At 50.9% G+C, this 13,305-nt stretch overlaps 1 protein-coding gene across 3 annotated transcripts in view; it reads right to left on the reverse strand.

The window, feature by feature from the left end:
• The window catches only part of TMEM181 (transmembrane protein 181), a 47,163-nt gene that overhangs the window by 19,595 nt on the left and 14,263 nt on the right, over positions 1–13,305 (reverse strand). For all 3 annotated transcript variants that reach the window (XM_047769832.1, XM_047769833.1, XM_047769835.1), the window contains 4 exons: positions 11,671–11,726; positions 9,549–9,639; positions 7,191–7,312; positions 3,694–3,804 (listed from right to left, as the gene is read on the reverse strand). In XM_047769832.1, coding sequence (XP_047625788.1) covers positions 3,694–3,804; positions 7,191–7,312; positions 9,549–9,639; positions 11,671–11,726 — 380 coding nt within the window. The remainder of the gene's footprint in view (positions 1–3,693; positions 3,805–7,190; positions 7,313–9,548; positions 9,640–11,670; positions 11,727–13,305) is intronic.

Below are 13,305 nucleotides of genomic sequence, written 5' to 3' on the forward strand. Positions count from 1 at the left end.
TTGGATCCCGCATTGCTGTCGTTGTGGTGTAGGCCAACAGCTGTAGCTCCAATTCCACCCCAGCCTGAGAATTTCCATATGCTGCAGGTGCAGCCCTAAAAAGCAAAAAAAAAAAAAAAAAAAAATTTTAATGAAATAAAATAAAAAGCTGGCTTAGAGTTCTCTGGCACAGGGGGTTAAAGATCTGGTGTTGTCATCATAGCACTGTTGATGCTATGGCACGGGTTCAATCCCTGGCCCAGGAACTTTCACATACTGTGGGTATGGCCAAAAACCAAAACCAAACCAAATGAAAAGCCAGATTAGACAGAAACAATTTTAAAGGATTTTTAAAAGGTGAAACAGTACAGGAAGAGGGTTATTATACCAGCAATCTATTCCAGGATGTTAGGAACGACTACCATTCAGCATAAGGCTTATTTCAGAGATTTTGGGCGGTTAATACCAGAAGAGAAACATGATGAGTTACACAGCTTTCATTCTCTAATACAAGAAGTTAACAACAAATGGTCAATGGAATTGTGTCTGGAGCTTCAGATCAGAGCTCAGAGCATCGTGGACACTATCTTCAACAACAATTGCAGGAAAGACACAAAAACACTTTGCACAAGGTAATTTCTTCCTTTTTTTTTTGTCTTTTGTTTTTTTAAGGCTGCACCTGTGGCACATGTAGGTTCCCAGGCTAGGAGTCGAACTGGAGCTACAGCTGCCGGCCTACACCACAGCCACAGCAACGCCAGATGCTTAACTCACTGAGCGCATCTAGGGATCTAACCCGCAACCTCATGGTTCCTAGTGGGATCCGTTTCTGCTGCGCCACAACGGGAACTCCCGCAAGGTAATTTCTCAATGCACCTCCAGATACACAGTGTCTGTCAGATAACATGAACTTGTGCTTCTCTGAGGCAGCTCTTCCCTAACTGAGCTTCTCCAAGTGACAGGCTAGCCTGTACCTCAGCCTCCCTCTTCCCAATATCCAATGTCTTAGGAGCCTTCTTCAAAACAAATCATTTTCTCTCCTGATATTACATGTAATGAATGAAAGCTTGTTATGAAAAAAAGAGGGGAAAGAAAAGAAATTAAACGTTACCCCCACACCCGGAAATACAGGCTGTCCCCAACCACCTGCTCTGAGGACCACATCGGAACATAAATCTTTGTGGACATTTCTAATTATTTCTTTAGAATAAACTCCTAGTAGAACTACTAGGTCAAAAAGAATATACACACAGAGGCTTTGATACATAGCCAAACTGGCCTTAAAAACTCCATCAATTTACACCCCATTAGCCTGTATGAGAATGTGTGTCCTGACATTTCACCAAGCTCACACATGAGATTTTTCTTGTTGGTGTTTTGGCTATTCGCCAGTTTGATTTAAAAAAAAAGGCACTCTTTCTTGTATTCTCTAGTTCTTTGGTTTATATTTCATAGGTCTGTTGGCCATGTGATCTCTCATTTTGTGACGTGCTACTGTGTTAGTCTTCGACCCAACCCATAACCATCTATGACAAGCCTGACAGACGCCAGGCGCGCTGCTGGGTTTGGGAACACAGAAATGTACCAGAAGTGAAGAAAAATCATCTGACCTCCCTCTCAAATCCCAAGGGTCTTGCGTCTCAGCGCTCACATTACGCAAGCGAAGCTCTGGCTCCTGGCATAATTCAAGGTGAGCTCTTGAATAAGGGTAATTTCCTTATTGAGCCTTAAGGTGAGATCCCATCACCTGCCTTTGACTAGCAATGGCAGAACAACAGGAACCAAGCTTATCGGAAACATGTATCAAACTATTTAGGAATAAGTTTAAGAGGAAATGTAAACAGATACTAAAGATGGAAGGAGAGAACCACAATCAAAACAAACAAGACAGTGACCCCAACCCAGGTGATAAGATCCCGCGAGGCAAACCGTGGGGGGTAAACTGCTGAGAACTCTGATAAAGGGCTTTTCCGGGAAGATGTTCTCATAAAGACGACAGAAAAGAGCGGTTCCTGTTGGGGGGGGGGGGCTCCTTTCCTCTTACCTTCTGGAATCAGAAGGATACGAAATAGCAAAGCCCAACGCCAGATGCTTAGCACAAGAGGAGACCAAAGTACGCCTGCGCTCAGGGCGTCTGTGTGAGGCCCGAGCTGGGGTCGACCCCTGCGTCATGAACTTGAGGACACAGGCAGAGTGCCGATCAGATTTCTTGAGGACAGTGTTGAAGGAAATTACTCATACAACGAAGAAGAGAATCCAGATCCACACTCAAACACCAGGGGTGGCTGGGGCAGCAAATCAAAGCATGAAGAAGAAATTGAGGAGCTCAGAGGGCAGCGCCTGAGCAGCACGGGACTGTTAGAGACCAAGTGCAGACGCAGGGAACGCAGGAGACCAGGCCGGACAGCAGTTACGGAGAATAAGCCCAGGGGTCCACCAGGTGATGCGGCTTCCAGAAGAGCCAGTTGTCTGGGAGCCAGCAATGCCTGGAGGGCCACCTGCTCTCCCATGGGGGAGCACCCGCCTCGGCCTGGCTGACGGGGAGTCTGGGGGTGGGGGCAGAAGCTCCGTGAAGGAAAGGAAAACCCTGGAAGGGGATGAGACACTCATCTTCAAACATCCGTGAGCTCTCAGGGAGACAAAGAACAAACTCAACATGGGGAGACTGGAGAAGGGACAAGAAAAAGAGGGGGACGACTGCGACAACAGCTGCCGTTTGTTGTGCACCTACAAGAGGCAGGTGCTGGGCGCGACCCCAACCCCAGCCGACCCCCAGAGCTTGCCCAGAAAACGGAGAAAGCCACAGAGATGGGGGTGCACAGAAGACTGCAGGAGCACCTGCTCGTCCAAATAAACCCTGTACACAAAGGCCCACAGCACAGTGTTCATAAGCGCCCCCAGACGGCAACAACGCAAATGCCCGTTGGCTGATAAACAGACACACAAAAGGTAACACACGCTCTGAAATATGGCAAAGGGGCTGAAGTTCTGACGCCAGCGAAGCACAGATGAACTCGGAAAACACTGCTTAGTGAAAGAAGGCACAAAGCCTATGTACTAAGCGAGTCCATTCACACGAAATGTCATCACAGGCAAATCTGTAAAGACAGAAAGCAGATCCGCGGTTGCCGGGGGCTGGGGGCTGGAGAAAGATAACAGGCTCCTCTTGTGGTACGTGAATTGCACCTCAATAAACAGTGGCTCAGAAAAGGACCCACTTCACTTCACAGTCACAGCTGCGTGGGTGGCTATTTTACGCTAAGGAGATGGAGGTGTGACAATGAGAAACTGCTCACAGTGGTGCCAGGATCTGAACCCGTGTTCCTAGGCACTGCGCTGACTGTTGTGACTCCCCACGAGTGGCAGGAGCAGGGCTGGGCCGGGGGCAGGGTCCCCTCACCAGCGTCCTGGCAGGTGTGAAGGCCACTCCCAGGTCTGGAAGAGGGAGGCCTGCCTTCCTGGGAGGGGGGCAGCTGACAACGTCTCCTCTGCCTTCCACCTGGAAGGCTCCTCGCTCTCCTAAACCTCAGGACAGCATGGATTGCCAGTTCTGGAAACTTCTTTAAGCTCTTTTGGTTCCACATACATAAGAAATCGTACACGTCTTTCGCTGTCCAAAATCACAAGATGCTGTGCTGTATTTCGGTCATTCCCCAAAGAACGGGAGCTGAACTGAGGAGCCAGGGAACCACTGCGGTCGGCCGGAATACATACGGTGAAATTCACGTCCTTGATGGGCAGCTTCAGGTGTTCCAATCCCACAAGCACCGTATACTGGGTGTAATTCAAGTAGCCGAGGTGAGCCACGATAATTTCCGCACATTTCTGCAAATACACAAGGGAGATCTGTGTCTTTCACACAAGCAAGACTCGCTCCCCCACCTACTGACTCGTGAAGATGATCCGAACACGTCATCTCCAAGGGAGCAGCCAGAAGCCCAGAAAAACTCAGGGGCTGGCCAAAAACCATTCTTAGAAAGAACCAAGTGGATATTTTTGGAAATAAATAACACATGATTAACAGTCATTAGCGCCTTTCCACTTCATTATGATTCAAAATAGTATGTCAGCTGCATAAAAAAGTGAGTTAATACGTCACAAACCTGACATCCTCACAGACACACTAGTGCGGGGAGGGAGGGGCACGGAGGCTGAGGCACAACCAATCAGACCCTCCGCCTAACGCCCCACTCGGCCCCCAGAGCGGGTTCCTTACTCTTCCTTTCTCCGCTGGCCTGTGGGTCCCAGCCCGAGCCCCGCGAGCTCTGGTGGAAGGTCAGGGCCGCCTCCAAAGCCAAGGCATGAGAACGGAGCGGCCAGGCTCTGCAGGTGCACGGTGTGCGTGCCCACTGGCCACAGAGCCCCTTTCTTCCATCCTTTAGGACGAGGAATCAGGTCCGCCTGGGCCGCCCCACTTCTGCGAGGTAGGGAGGGAAGCCCACCCTCCAGATGTGGAGGTGGACGTGTTCCCAGAGGCCAGGCCAGCACGCCCTCAGCCCCTCACAGGCTGACAAGGAGCAAACAAGGCCATCCTGCGACACTTGCAGAGCCATGGCTCTGAGCAGGGCAGTCACGCTGCCAGTGATCAAAGGCTCTCCGGGCCAGGAGCATCTGAGGCCAGGTGGACAAACAGATCTGAGTGTCACACGAGGAGCCTTAAAAGCATAGGAGGGCAGTCAGTGGGCGAGGGTGCTGATCCAAGGGACAGGAAATGGGCAGAGAGGTGAGCGTGTGGCAGGGGACAACTGGTCATGACGCTCAGGCCCACAGGCTGCCCGGAGAGGGACAGGGGCTCTGGTGACCCCTGGCCCTGCTCTCCCAGGCCCAGACCCAAGTCAACTGAGCTGCAGTTCCTCTTCTACCCATTCAATCAGCCTCCCTCAGCTGCACTGGCCCCCTGCCCTCAGGACACGTGAACTTGGGCCCTTGGTCTCTACAAATCCACATCCACCTTTCATCCCTGGCAGCCGGTCACAGGAGGGCACGAGGAGGGAGGGCCGCGGAGGACCCCCGGGGTTGGGAGCCAATAAGTTTATGTTAATAAACAGATTCGTGGCTGCAAGATAAGCACTGCTCACAAGTTCTGTCTGGATTCTCAGGGGATGTTTTAATTAGCAAAAGAGTTGTATCTCAGGCTATACACAACCTAAAGTTTAAAAAAAAACCCACAATGAAAGCACCCGAGGATGTGGGGCCCCACGCTCAGCCATGGTTTGGGCAGCAGTTAGGATGCCCCTCAGATAACGCCCCCGAGGGCGGACCGCAGCTCCCTCACCTGCAGCTGGACGCCCTGCTCCCTACGGGGGCTAAGCTTCCTCTTTACGTCCGAAAAAAATAACATGAAAGGGGACCAGTATCTCCGCCCCATAAAAACTGTCTTTTTTGAAGTCGGGGCCACACTCCTTGTGGATCCGTGAGAAACAAGCAGAGAGGGGAAAACAGATCACAAGGTGGCAGTGTAAACTGAAGTAAGGCCACCAGCGGGGGACGGAGAACCACGGCGACACACGAAGGTCAAGCTGTGCGGCAGGGCAGACGCTCCCGAGACGCGACAGCGCAGACAAGTGGCCTCACGGGCAGCCAGGCTCTAGGAGTGCGGTGACCCCTCAGCCAGTTGGCTCAAGACGCCCCCGGGTTTAAAACAGGAAGGCCTGCATCCTGGGAAAGGCCTCGGTCCGGGCAAAGCCAGAAGATCAGTCATGCTGGCCTCAGGATAAAGTCGCCAACCACCTGTTTGTTACCTGCTCAGCAGAACCAGCAACACCAGCTGCCGAAAGTCCAGCTGAGGCTGGACGCCAGGCCTGAGCTGCCCGGGGATGGAGGAGGCTGCTCCGTGCAGCGGTCCCCTCAGACCCCGTGCCCGTTTACTCAGCAGAACTAACGGAGCACCCACAGCCCACACGTGTGGCGGGGCGGGGGGCCCACGGAACCTCGCGCTGGCACAGTGGCGCCCGCTCTCACCTTCCCATCCACCTCAGTGCTCATCACTGCCCCCGACGTCCACTTTACGGAGGAAAACACTCTTCGGAAATGGGCCCAGCCCAGCTCACAACGGGGATGAAGGGAGGAGGCGGGAGGGCCCGGTCCATCCTGGTGCCTCCCCAGGCGCCACCGCCCAGGTCCACCCGACAGGCCTGGGGCAGAGCCCTGGGCCAGGTCAGAATGCAGACACTGCAGTGACTGCCAAGCAGGCGGCAGCATCATCACAGCCCCCTGTGACCCAGTCCCCTTGGCCACGGCCCCGACCTACCTCAGAATCTTCTGACAGACGTCACACCGAGCAAGCGGGGCCAGTGGCCAGCCTCTGCATGGGAATCCCTCCTACCTGGGCTTTCCTGCCAGGAAAGCTGCCCAGTGTTCCACTGGTACCAACCAGGGGCGGGTGTGGGGGTGTCAAGGGCACAAGCTTCAAAACAGAAGAGCTGGGCTGGAGGCCTGGCCGTCACTCCGACCTGTGGCACCCTGGCAAGTGTCCTGGCCTCTCCGAGCCTCGGGTTCTCCTTTAAGCTCGAGCTCTCATGACAGTTACCACCCAAGGGGCTGCTCCAGGACTGAGCAAGTCCATGCGTGGGAGCACCTGGCCCACAGGCACCTCCTACCCTACAATGGAGCACATGCTCCCTGGGGGCTCCCATGGCCATTCGGTCCTGCTTGGCCTCCCTGATAGAGCTGGGATCCGGCTGACTCTTCAGGGTCTGATGAAAGATGGGGCCCATGAAGCCTAGAGTGAGGGCTCCTCTGCCCTGGGGACCAGCCGGTCTCCCACCCCCAGCCACGCGCTGCACCCTGGGGGAGACGCTCAAATGAGCAGGCCACTCTTCCTAAGAGGCCCGGGGCCCAGCGCCTCGGACGAATCAGGGCGTTGATCCCAAGGCTGGGACAACCCAAGGCCCCAGCAACCAAGACAGGCCCGGGGACAGTGGCAGCCGTCACGTGAGATGGGCAGCCCATCGCGGTCACATGCGGACATGCAGGCAGCAGGTCCCCCTGAGGGTAAAACAGGCCCAGGCTGTGTGTACGTATACATGTGAGTGTGCTTGTGCATGTGTGTGTGTGTGCACGCACGTGTGTGTGCTTACAGGAATTAAAGGTGTCAGTGTAGACAGGTGGGTTTTCCATGCCATCCGTGGTGGGACTCAAGTTTTTAACCTAGTGAAGCAGCTCTGGAGGAGCGCGGCAAGATGAACCGGCCCGGACGTGCACACACTCACCTCTGCACACGTGAGGGTCCTGGTCCGATTGTGAACCTTGTTGTGAACGAACACGGTGGTTCCATCCTGAGCCACGCCGTCGACCTTAACGGTCATGGGGAAGCTCGTCTGAATAGACGTTTCTACAAAAGCAAGAACCCAGCGTCAGAGACCCCGCGAGGCCGTCCCACCTGCAGAAGCACTTGCCTGGCTCCGTGACGCCAGAGGGTCCTGGGACGCACCCACCTCAGCACAGAGGCAAAGCTCAGCCTTGCCAGAGTCAAGCCCTTCCACGAGGTTCTGCTTCTGACCCACCACCGAGTTTCATTTCACAAAAGGGCAAATATTTCATGGCTAATAAAGTTTTATTTTTTAATTTTCCACATAAATTTTTGTTTAGGGGGGCCCACACTGACCAGTGTGGTAGCATATGGAAGTTCCCAGGCCAGGGATCGAGGCTGCATCACCGCTGTAACCTGAGCCACAGCAGCGACAACTCCGGATCTGTAACCCACTGAGTCATCAAAGAACTCCTCCACTTACATTTTTAATTTAATTTTATTCTAAAATATAAAATTAGGAGTTCCTGTCATGGCTCAACAGGAACGAATCTGACTAGCATCCATGAGGACGCAAGTCTGATCCCTCGTCTTGCTCAGTGGGTTAACAACCCAGCATGGCCATGATGTGTGGTGTAGGTCACAGACATGGCTTGGATCCTGCACTGCTGTGGCTGTGGTGTAGGCTGGTGGTCGTAGCTCCAATTTGACCCCTACTCTGGGACCCTCCATAGGTGGTGGGTGAAACCCTGAAAAGACAAAAAAAAAATTTTAATTCTTTTCTGACTGTATATTTATTATTTTTCTGATTATATATGCTCATCATTAAAAAAATGAAAGAATAAAAAAATACAAAGATGGCATTAAATACTTATAATCCCACCAGCTAGAGAAATTATAACCTCATGTTCATGCCCATCCTTCCAGACTGCTTTCCAGACACACACATACACAGGGATATCGGATTAGTCATGCCTTTTTTTTTTTTCTTTTTCTTTTAGGGCCGCACCTGCGGCATGTGGAAGATCCTAGGCTAGGGATTGAATCAGAGCTACCGCCGCCGGCCTACACCACAGCCACAGCAGCACGGAACCCGAGCCTCGTCTGTGACCTACACCGCAGCTCGGCAAGGCCGGATCCTTAACCCACTGAGTGAGGTCCTCATGGATCCTAGTCAGATTCTTTACCTACTGATCCACAGCGGGAACTCCTTGCTTTTAAAAATGTTACAACAAGGAGCTCATTTTTTTGTAAGGTGCATTTTTTGCACTTCACTTGCTGCGGTCACTGGGTTATCTTTTCAGATTCTTTCAACCAAAGCACCTCATCTGAATCACAGAAAATGTTGCAGAGTATCTTCTTGGGGAGGGAGCCTGACCAGGGCTCGGTCGTTATAAACGGCGGTGCTTCTGGCAGGGCTTCTCAGCCTCCGCGCCACTGGTATCTTGAGGCCGGGAACTCTCTGCCGCGGGGGATGTGACCTGCGCTCTGTAGAGTGTCTAGAGCAGCATCTCTGGCCTCCACCCACTGGATACCACAGGCACCCCCCGCTCCAGGCTGTGACAGCCAAAAATGTCACCAAGTCTCCAATATTTTCAGTGTCCCTGGGGGATGGAACCACTGCCTTGGGGCACCAGGACTTAGTTCTCTCCCAGAACCCCACTGGAAAGGGCTGCAGCTGCAGCCACCGAGCTAAGCTGACCAGAACCTTCTGAGCACTGACCGGTACCCTGAAGGATGACCAGTGTCGCTGAGAGCTGCAGCCTCACTTACTCTGGAGGATATTTAAGGGGCTTCCAATCTGCTGTTATTAAAAGGAATAATCACCATCTTTACACTGTCTTAGAACACTTGCTACAAGATTTTAGAGCTCTTTCAACCTTGAAAAAAAATTTTTTTTTGTTTTTTTAGGGCTGCGCCCGCAGTATATGAAGGTTACCAGACCAGGGGTCATTGTCGGAACTACAGCCGCCGGTCTACACCACAGCCACAGCAATGCGGGATCCAAGCCTTGTCTGTGACACAGCTCACGGCAACGCTGGATCCTTAACCCACTGAGCGAGGCCAGGAATGGTACCTGAGTCCGCATGGATACCAGTCGGGTTCGTTAATTGCTGGGCCACGACAGGAACTCCTAAAACTTGTTTTTTTTGGCTCTGCCTGTGGCATACAGAAGTTCCCAGGCCAGAGATCAAACCCAAAACACAGCAGTGACAAACGCCCAATCCTTAACTGCTGGACCATCAGGGAACTCCTCAGCCTTTAAAATACGGTGCTCTGTTTACAAAGAAGAATCATTTTAAAAAGTCAGGCTTCCTACCTTTTGATTGATCCAGCTCGACAACACATGTCAGCCACAGTTGCTGATTATATGTAGACAGTGGATTGGAAAGCATCTGAATTGGCTTTAGCTGAGGCAAAAAGGAAAGAAAAGTTAAGTGATCCAGGTGAACTTTTCAATTGAGTCTTCCAAATGCTTCACCTCAACATACAAAACTTACATTGATGAAAAAAAAGGGTGGACTGTTACCTCTGAGATAGAAACATGCAATTTCCCTTTCAACAATACAAGTGAAATTCCGCCTCCCAAAGAGAAAGGACTGGCTTTTGCTGCAGTTCACTTCTGACTCTCAAGGAAACTTCTAAGCAGGTGGCTCCCCCCACCTACAGCCTTGGGGACGACATGCCTACTTAAATACCAGGAAAAGGCCACCTTGGAGAAAAAAAATTAAACTGCATATGATGAGACATACAATAAGGTAACATAGGACACTGAGAAATATTTTCATATGCACAAGATTCATTTTTTTAGTGTCAATATCCCAGACATGTCACCAATATCTATTATTTTCAGCTTTGATGCACCTAGAGAGAAAAATTGGAGGGGACCTCGCTGATGTTTCTGCAGTCTGTTGAAACACACAATACTGGTGTCTAACGGCTATGGATACAGGAGTTGTCCTCAGAGCCCATGCTTAGTTCCAAAGACAAGCATTATCTGATTAGTTATGTAGTTTTTGTGTTTTAATGCTTCTGGCAGCCTCAGTGACACTCCCTGTGGCCAGAGACTTGCCCCAAAGCCACCGAGACACTGAAACCTGTCAGAGGAGGACCTGTAGCCTTTCCGGGGCGAAGACCATCTTTTGGAAACCAGTCAGTTCCGTGGGATGTCTGCTTTTTTCAGTGTTAAAAAAGGACTTACATCCTGAGACAGAAATTTTAAAAGACCAAACTGTGGTCAGGGAACCCCATGGCAGCACCTCTTCAAATAGAGCCTCAGTCTGAGAGGTAAAAAAAAAAAAAAAAGCGATGAGAGACTAAACGGGGAACCCTCTCAAACTAGCAGTGGCAAAAAGAAGAATTAAAAGGTAAGTTTTCAGACATTTTTCCCCTTGTGCCTTTTTGAGCACTGTCGTGGAAACCAAGCAAGGGGATGGGAGAACCAAGCCTAACAATCAGACTGAAGTCACGCGTGTTATGACACCGGGAGAACGCAGACGGCTGCGTTCGCTGACAGACGAAGACTATGTTTGATGGGCAGAAAAAAAGTCTAGTTGTTTGGGCTCTCAGAAGTGAGCCCTTGTTAAAGAATACCAAAATTCTTCAACTGGAGGGACCTTTAGTTTTTCTCTAAAGATGAAGAACCAAGGCACATTTAGGAAAAAACAAAAAAGAAAGAAAGGAAAAACAAAACATTTACAGGGGGTTCATGCAAGAAATGCCAAATAATCATGAGAAAGAAGTGTTACGTTTGAGGAGTTCGCATCGTGGCTCAGTGGTTAATGAACCTGAGTAGGAACCATGAGGTTGCGGGTTCCATCCCTGGCCTTGCTCAGTGGGTTAAGGATCCGGCACTGCTGTGAGCTGTGGTGGGGGTTGCAGACGCGGCTCGGGTCCTGCGTTGCTGTGGCCTGGCGTAGGCTGGTGGCTACAGTTCTGATTAGACTCCTAGCCTGGGAACCTCCATATGCCTCGGGAATGACCCTAGAAAAGGCAAAAAGACAAAAAGAAAAAAAAAGAAAAGAAAAAGAACTGTTATGTTTGAAACCTGATGTGGCGCCCACGTCTTAAACGTGGGCAAACATAACAAGAAAGAGGCAGAAACCTCAGTGAGGGCCACGAGGACTTATAATCGAACACGCTGCACGGGAAGACATCAGGATGAGGGAAGCAGCCTCTGGAAACGAGCGGCTGCCCCTCAGCGGCAGCACCATCGTCCCTTCTCAGCACCGAGGTAACTACTGCAGCAGCAAAGTCATTTTAGCAAAAAACAAGGACCAAAGGCCGGCAGCTGACAGCGGAGTGAGAAACATACGCTGCCTGAGAAGCGAGCTGCAGAGAGGGGCGGCGGGGTCCGACCTTAATGACCCACTAAGCAGGACCACTTCTCGGCGACCATAAATGCACAGGCCCCACCAACCGCCACTTAGATCCAGTCTTACCTTTTTGCTATTATTTAGTGAAAAATTAGCTGCAGAAGTCTGGATCACTTTGGGCCCTAAAGTGTAACAGAGAAAGAAAAAAGCAGGTTATAACTAAACTGATGACCGATGTATCGATTTTTTTCAAATGCCACCAGAGACTCATACATTATATGGAGGTGGTTCTTTTTCCTGGTCTGTCTCTGTAAGTTATACACACACACACACACACACACGTGTAAAATATATCATACATACAGACACAGTTTCCACTCTGCTGCGCTGGCATGACCTCCCAGCACAGTGAACACAACATGACCCCACACAACGCACTCCACGTGAACAGACCCTGTCCCCTGCTCTCCGTGAGGGCTCTCGCCACAGTGCATGGGTGCAAGAACACACTAATGAGACAGACACTGTCTACATACTTTGTAAAGTACAAAGATTTCTGCTAAGAAAAAAAATCAAGACACGTTTATCTAATCATCCAATTAATCCTTCCAAAGATATTAAGTTGAGGATATTAAAAAAAGCATTATATATACTAATATATATCCAAGACTTTTCCAATAGCAATAGATACACCAGCTTCACAGAACCTTACACTGTTAATATTTCAGAGCTTTGGTCTTAGAAGTGGTCAGAGGAAACACTGTGGACGCCCCCCCCCCCCCCCCCCCCCCCCGCAGCTTCTGAGGCCAGAGCTCTGGGCTGCCTTGGTGGCCACGCCCAGCCCGATGCCAGCCCCCCACTTGGAGGAGGGGACACAGGGCAGAGCGGAGATGACTCTGCAGCGGAAGGAGGCAGGAACCCAGAGGCTTATTTCAAACAGATTCACAATCTGGTTCACGCCTGCCCCGGGAAGCAAGACAGCCTGGTTTCCTGGGAAGAATTAAGAGCTGGGAGCCAGGAAAGGCGAGACTCAAGTCTCAGCTAACAGGCTTTCTGCATCTCCATTTCCTCATCTGCAAAACGAGGCAATTAACACAGTGGTCCCTCAGGCACCCTAACTCTGAAATCCTAACAGCCTTACTATGTAAAGTCACTGGGGGCCGAGGACTTGTGCAGTGATTCTGTGTCAACTCAACTGGGCCACACGGTGTCCAAATATTTGACTAAGCATGATTCCAGGTGTGTCTGGGAGGGTGTTTCTGGGTGAGTCCACCATTTCAATCAGTAGTGAGTAAAGCAGCCGCCCTCCTAATGCGGCCGGGCCGCAACCAAACCCCAGAACAAACTGCTCTGAACTGAGCAAAAGGCTGAGGAAGGGGGTATCTGCTCTCTTCACCCAGACTCTGTCCTCAAGCTCAGACACGAGCCTTCACCTGTCTTCAGACGCAGAACTTACACCAGCGGCTCTCCTGGGCCTCCAGCTTGGGACTGCAGATAGTGGAACCTTCCAGAAGCAGAACCATGTGGGCCAACTCTTTATAATAAGAACTTGCTCTTTCATCTCCTCCCCCATAATAGAAAAATATCTCTCTCCTTCTCGCTCTGTATACAATATATACACACATATGTGGATGGATGGATGGATGTGTATATATATTTATCTGCTGTTGGCTCCGTTTCCCTGGAGAACCCCAGAAGAATTTGGTATTGAGAGTAGTTCCAGAGGAACAGCCTGTTAAGGATGAGTTTTCAGTTTTGGTT

The sequence above is a fragment of the Phacochoerus africanus genome, chromosome 2, assembly GCF_016906955.1.
Source record: "Phacochoerus africanus isolate WHEZ1 chromosome 2, ROS_Pafr_v1, whole genome shotgun sequence".
NCBI classification, from domain to species: domain Eukaryota; kingdom Metazoa; phylum Chordata; class Mammalia; order Artiodactyla; family Suidae; genus Phacochoerus; species Phacochoerus africanus.